General features: G+C 50.4%; 1 protein-coding gene across 2 annotated transcripts in view; it reads left to right on the top strand.

Annotated features, from left to right (window-relative positions):
• Positions 1–2,423: 2,423 nt before the first annotated feature.
• ABHD12 (abhydrolase domain containing 12, lysophospholipase) overlaps positions 2,424–7,119 on the top strand; it is an 88,678-nt gene continuing 83,982 nt past the window's right edge. The window contains exon 1 of one of the 2 annotated variants that reach the window (XM_032142784.2): positions 2,424–2,800. In XM_032142784.2, coding sequence (XP_031998675.1) covers positions 2,610–2,800 — 191 coding nt within the window. In that variant the 5' untranslated portion in view covers positions 2,424–2,609. The remainder of the gene's footprint in view (positions 2,801–7,119) is intronic. The other variant, XM_032142783.2, reaches the window with a different exon arrangement.

The following is a 7,119-nucleotide window of genomic DNA, read 5'->3' on the forward strand; positions in this document are numbered from 1 at the left end:
TTGTGATCCGCCAGCATCCGCCTCCCAATGTGCTGGGATTACCGGCATAAGCCACCGCACCCAGCTGTTTTTTACACTTGATCTTAGCCAAAAGGCCGAGAAGCGATGCACCCGGCTGTTTTTTTTTTTTTTTTTAATTGAAGTGAGAGTTAGAGTCAAAACTTTTTAATTTTTTTTACGTTTTAGTTATTTCCTAGATTTCCAATCTCTCCAGGATGTGTTACTACATCACTATAAAGAATTTATCATTTATATTCCAGAGTATGTTTGTTTATTTTGAGATGGAGTACTTTTCTGTCACCCAGGCTAGAGTGCAGTGGGGGAATCTCGGCTCACTGCAACCTCCGAATCCCAGCATCCCGGGTTCAAGCAATTATCTTGCCTCAGCCTCCCAAGTAGATGGGATTACAGGCGTGCACCACCACACCCGGCTAATTTTTGTATTTTTAGTAGAGACGGAGTTTCACCATGCTGGCCAGGCTGGTCTGGCCTCCATCTCCTGTACTTAAGTGATCCACCCACCTCCGCCTCCCAAAGTGCTGAGATTACAGGCATGGGCCACTGAGCTCGGCCCATAATGTTTTTAAAAAGTATATCTGGAGATATTGACACAATTATGAATGCAGACTGTACTACTTAGTAATATGGTCAATAAATTATTTTGCAGTTTCAAAGTATCATTACAAAACTAACATAAAAAGCAGCTGGGCGCGGTGGCTCATGCCTGTAATCCCAGCACTTTAGGAGGCCGAGGTGGGCGGATCACGGGGTCAGGAGATCGAGACCATCCTGGCTAACACAGTGAAACCCCGTCTCTTCTAAAAATACAAAAAAATTAGCTGGGCATGGTAGCCAGCGCCTGTAGTCCCAGCTGCTTGGGAGGCTGAGGCAGGAGACCGGCCTGAACCTGGCGGGCGGAGCTTCCAGTGAGCCGAGATCTCCCCACTGCACTCCAGTCTAGGCGAGAGCGAGACTCCGTCTCAAAAAAAAAAACAAAAAACAAAAAACTAACATAAAAAGCTGTTGAATTTCTAAACGCATTTCCAACTGACCTTAAATTATCAATTGCCAATAGTTTTCAAAGTGACGAATATTGAAATTTCTAAAGTTACTCTGGAATAAGTAAGCAAATATCTCTCTTGGTTATAGATCATCTATAAAATCAATGCCATATTGAAGAAAGCCAAAGTTATAAAACTAAATTTGTGAAACAGCCTTTTATTCTTTCCTTTTCTCTTTTTAGGATGGCTTGAATTAATACTAAATTTGGGTTTCATAAGGGCGAATTTATCTTTGAAATGGATTTTCCTCCCATCAGGTAGTCTTAATTGCTTTATAAAAATCTAAAATCTAATACAGGTTTGTAAAAAGTAAATTTTTCAAGCAGTTCATTTCCATATGTTCGGCCCAAAAGTAAACACTGAGTATATACATTTGCTTCAAATTAAAAATTGACGACCGGAAAGCATAGTGTTCTGTTTTTTTTTTTTTTTGAGACGGAGTCTTGCTCTGTCGCCCAGGCTGGAGTGCAGTGGCGCAATCTCGGCTCACTGCAAGCTCCGCCTCCCGGGTTCACGCCATTCTCCTGCCTCAGCCTCTCCGGGTAGCTGGGACTACAGGCGCCCGCTACCACGCCCGGCTAATTTTTTTGTATTTTTAGTAGAGACAGGGTTTCACCGTGGTCTCGATCTCCTGACCTCGTGATCCGCCCGCCTCGGCCTCCCAAAGTGCTGGGATTACAAGCGTGAGCCACCGCGCCCGGCCGGAAAGCATAGTTTTAAAGGCAAAGTCCATGCGGAAAAAGAATTAAAAATCACGAGAACGGTGGCTCACGCTTGTAATCCCAGCACTTTGGGAGGCCGAGGCGGGCGGATCACGAGGTCAGGAGATCGAGACCACGGTGAAACCCCGTCTCTACTAAAAATACAAAAAAATTAGCCGGGCGTGGTGGCGGGCGCCTGTAGTCCCAGCTACTTGGAGAGGCTGAGGCAGGAGAATTGCGTGAACCCAGGAGGCGGAGCTTGCAGTGAGCCGAGATTGCGCCACTGCACTCCAGCCTGGGCGACAGAGCGAGACTCCGTCTCAAAAAAAAAAAAAAAAAAAAAAATCACGAGAACGGAACTGCGATTTGCTACCTCTGGGTTTCCGTTCGCAGAAGCGCGAGGGGCCCAGCCGGGAGCGGGTGCTCCTCACACCGAGCGCCCGAGCGAGGACAGCTGCAGCCTCGGGATGGAGCCCAGAGCCCTGCCCTGCAGATGACGCGCCGCTGCAGCTTCGTCCACCCTCCCACAAAATGGCTGCGGGTGGCGCTGGGGATGCTGGGCGGGCGCTCCTCGGAACCAGGGAGGAGGTGGGCGGGGCGGGGCGGGGCGGGGCCGGGGGTGGGTGGAGGGCAGGGCCGGCGGGAGCCCGGCGCTGATTGGCCGGCCTGGCCGGCGGGCCCCCGCCGCTGGTTCGTAGCCGGCGCCGCGGCCTGGGTTGGGATGTGAGGAGCGGCGGGTTCCGGGCTCCGGGCTCCTGGTGGCGGCGGCTGTGAGCGGCAGCACTGCGGCGTAGGCAGCGGGCGAGGCCAGCGGGCGCCGTCGGCGGCCGGCCCTGTCGGCCGCGGGATGAGGAAGCGGACCGAGCCCGTCGCCTTGGAGCATGAGCGCTGCGCCGCCCCGGGCTCGTCCTCCTCCGGCTCGGCCGCCGCGGCGCTGGACGCCGACTGCCGCCTGAAGCAGAACCTACGCCTGACGGGCCCGGGGGCGGCCGAGCCGCGCTGCGCAGCCGACGCGGGAATGAAGCGGGCGCTGGGCAGGTGAGGTTTCGCGCGGAGCTGGGGGCTCCTCATCTGGCGCAGGTGCGTCCCTCAGGGGGCCCCCGTACCTCCCAGCCCCTCCCAGAGTGGCCGTCCGCCCGATCCGCAGCCGCCCCCGTCCGCGCTTGTGTCCCGCATTTGGCCCGCAGCGGCCCCACTCCCGCTCCCTTCCCCAGGCACCGCGGCGGGAGCGTCCTGCCCTGCCCCTGACCCCCTGTGTCCTCCTCCCGCCCTGTCGCCAGGCACTCCCAGCCTAGCCTTGCACCCCGACCGTTTCCCAGGGAAGCCGGGGGGGACCCTTACGCTGGGGGCTTGGCGCCGCCCGAAGTCATGACCCCGCGTGGGAGAGCAGGGTAGGGGGTCGGGAGTCCTTGGGAGATCCCTGGACGCCAGGCACAGCAGAGGCGAGAAGCAGAGGGGCCGGCGCCAGACCCTGAGAGCGCTGGGGCCCACTCGGACCTCCTCCTCCTCTGCATCGGGCCCCACACCGAGCGCCCGGGCGAGCGCCTCTCGGGCTGGGCTGCGTGCGCGGAGCCTTACTGGCGTCTCTCCCCGGTAACTACGGTCGGGGGCGTGCGTCACTTAGAACTCGGGGACCTTTGGGGAAGGGCTCAGTGGGCCGCGGGGTGCTAGGGGAAGGAGGGACTCGGAGCATCGCAGCTGTCGGAGGGAAACCTGTCCTTCGCTCTGCTGGTGGTGGTTCGTGGTACTTGATATCTGTCCGCACAAGTTCACCTTCTTGGGAATCACCTTGCAGTCCTGAGTCGTTTGGTTATTGGCGTTCTCCCTTTGGGTAGAAGATGAATGCATTTATATAAAGCCACTTTCAAAACTGAGATGGGAACATGTTTCATAGGGACAGATTTCTCCTCCCATCTGCTGGTTTCCTCATTATCTGGCTGTTTGTAGAACGTAGCATTTCTGACAGCTTTGAAGCCTTGCTATTTCGTGGTGGTTTGAAGAAGTGACTATATGGTGATCTCAGGCGTTGTAGCAGAGGCACTTCTTTTTTGACCATCTGGAATGCCCTTAGTTGACGCTGGCCACTTGAGTGTAAAATATGCAAATCGCTCCTAAGGAAAAGTAGAATTTCAACTTCATTGCTTAAAAGATCATGAAATTAAACTATAGACACTTCTAAGTCGATGGTTTGACAGAAGGGCGGAGACTGATAGTTTTGTGTCTTTGTGTGTAAAATTATGTAGCATCTGATCAATATCTTTTGTGAAACTAATCTGTTCTTTTTGCTATGGAAAGATTTATCTGCATTAAAAACTCGTGATTTAACTTTAATACACTTTTATTAACAGACATGGCATAACGCTTAGATAAATTGGAAAATTCTTTCGAAAAAATCAAATTGCCGGGCGCGGTTACTCACGCCTGTAATGCCAGCACTTTGGGAGACCGAGGCGGGCAGTTTATCTGAGGTCAGGAGTTCGAGACCAGCCTGACCAACATGGAGAAACCCCGTCTCTACTAAAAATACAAAATTAACCAGGCGTGGTGGCGCATATGCTTGTAATCCCAGCTACTCGGGAGTCTGAGGCAGGAGAATCGCTTGAATCCAGGAGGCGGAGGTTGCGGTGAGCCAAGATCTCGCCGAACCGAGATCGCACCATTGCACTCCAGCCTGGACAACAAGAACGAAACTCCGTCTCAAAAAAAAAAAAAAAAAAGAAAAGAAAAAGAAAAAATCGAATTGTTTTACACAACGTTTGGGGAAACAACGGCGACCTGGCACCTTCCTTGAAGAATGTACTGTATTAAAATGACCCGATTAATTTTTATTTTCGTGTCGGGACAAAGAGAGACATTCCAGTGCTGTCCATATCCTTTGGATAAGCAAAAGGCTGTTAGGGGTAAAAAGCAAAACAAAGGGAAGGAAGACCAAATTTGCGAGGTTGTCTTCCTTCCCAGCTGGCTGTCTCAGACATCCTTGAGCTTTCTTCTCTTCCTCACTCAGGCTCTGCGCCACCATCACCTCCTCACTGAGGCCTTCTTAGACGAGCCCACCCCGTCGACCTTATTATCACTTACTCGAGATTGTAATTTTTTCTCGTGTGTCTCCCCCGCAACCAGAATGGAAGCGCCATCAGAACAGGAGCTTTGTTTTCTCCACTTAAGTATCTTCAGTACCTGGCACGTAATAGGTGGCAGAAAATACTTGTTGAATGAACAAATATCTATAGAACAAATATCCATTGCGCCACAGAGCCGGCTCGTTTGTGTCTTTTATGATCCTCCTTTGGATCCTTCTGCACATTTTTTAAACTCTTTATTGTCAACATACGTGGAAGTAGAGAAGACAATCTAATGAGCCTTCGTGTATCTATCACTTAAAAGTTTTCAGTGTTTAGCTAATTTTGAATCATCCATCCCTCTTCTCCTTTTTTTTGTAGGATGAAGGATTTTTTTTTTGTTTTTGTTGTTATTGTTGTTGTTGTTGAGGAGGAGTCTCGCTCTGTTGCCCAGGCTGGAGTGCAGTGGCAATCTCGGCTCACTGCAACCTCCACCTCCCAGGTTCAAGCAATTCTCCTGCCCCAGCCTCCTGAGTAGCTGGGATTACAGGCGCCCGCCACCACGCCTGGCTAATTTTGGTATTTTTAATAGAGACAGGGTTTCACCATGTTGGCCAGGCTGGTCTCGAACTCCTGACCTCGTGATCCACCCACCTTGGCCTCCCAAATTGCTGGGATTACAGGCGTGAGCCACAGCACCCGGCCTGGAATACTTTTAAATAATTTTTTTTAAGACAGTTCCGTCACCCGGGCTGGAGCACAGTGGCATGATCATGGCCCCCTGCAGCCCAGACCTCCTGGGCTCAGGCGATCCTCCCACATCAGCCTCCCTAGCAGCTGAGATGCTGGGTGTATGTCACCACTCCTGGTTAATTTTTTTTTTTTTTTTTGTAGAGATGAAGTCTCACTATGTTGCCCCCAGGCTGGTCTTGAATTTCTGGCTTCAAGCAGTCCTTCTTCCCAGGCCTCCCAAAGTGCTAGAGGTGAACTACCGTGCCGGACCTAAATTCTCCTGCCTCAGCCTCCCGAGGAGGTGGGATTACAGGCACATGCCACCAAGCATGGCTAATTTTTGTATTTTTTGTAGAGATGGGGGTTTCACCATGTTGGTCAGACTGGTCTCCAACTCGTGACTTCAAGTGATCTGCCTGTCACAGCCTCCCAAAGTGTTGGGATTACAGGCATGAGCCACCATGTCTGACCTCTTTTTATTTTCTGATTGCATTGTATTTCTAGAACAAAGTTAAATAATAGGGATGACACTGAGTAACTTGTTTCATTCCTGACTTTAATGAGAATGCTGTTAGTGTTTTTGCCATTAAGTGCCATGCTGGGTTGTGTTGCTAATGTTGTGGGGAGCTTTTTGTTTTTGTTCCTGCTCCCTCACTGATGTTTTTAAAATAAAAAATGGTGATTGAGTTTTCTCAAGTGCCAGTGTATATCTGTGGAATGATCATAGAGATTTTCTTCTTTTATCTGTTAACATAATGAGTTATAGTAATGGATTTATATTATTGAATCATCATTGCATTCCTGGGATAAACTCTCTTATTGTATAGCCAGATTCTATTTATTATTTATTATTTTTTATTTTTTGCGATGGGGTTTCACTGTCACCCAGGCTGGAGTGCAGTGGCGCGATCTCGGGTCACTGCGACTTCTGCCTCCCAGGTTCAAGCAATTCTCTGGCCCAGCCTCCCGGATAGCTGGGATTACAGGCACGTGCCTCCATGCCCGGCTAATTTTTGAATTTTTAGTGGAGACAGGATTTTGCCATGTTGATCAGGCTGGACTCGACCTACTGACATCAGATAATCTGCCTGCCTCAGCCTCCCAAAGTGCTGGGATTATAAGGTGTGAGCCACCACACCTGGCCTATTTATTAATGTTTTATTTTGAAATTTTACATCATGAGGCCAGGCACAGTGGCTCACACCTGTAATCCCAGCACTTTGGGAGGCCGAGGCAGGCAGATCACGAGGTCAGGAGATCGAGACCACCCTGGCTAACGAGTGAAACCCCATCTCTACTAAAAAATACAAAAAAAATTAGCCGGGCGTGGTGGCGGGCGCCTGTAGTCCCAGCTACTCGGGAGGCTGAGGTAGGAGAATGGCGTGAACCCTGGAAGCGGAGCTTGCAGTGAGCCCAGATTGCGCCACTGCACTCCAACCTGGGTGACAGAGCAGGACTCCATCTCAAAAAAAAGAAAAAAAAGAAATTTTACATCATTATTTGTGAGAATAGTCTGTAATTTTCTCTTATGCAACCTTTATCAAGTTGGTTTTTTTTTTTTTTTTT

The sequence above is a fragment of the Hylobates moloch genome, unplaced genomic scaffold (assembly GCF_009828535.3).
Source record: "Hylobates moloch isolate HMO894 unplaced genomic scaffold, HMol_V3 SCAFFOLD_21, whole genome shotgun sequence".
NCBI lineage: Eukaryota > Metazoa > Chordata > Mammalia > Primates > Hylobatidae > Hylobates > Hylobates moloch.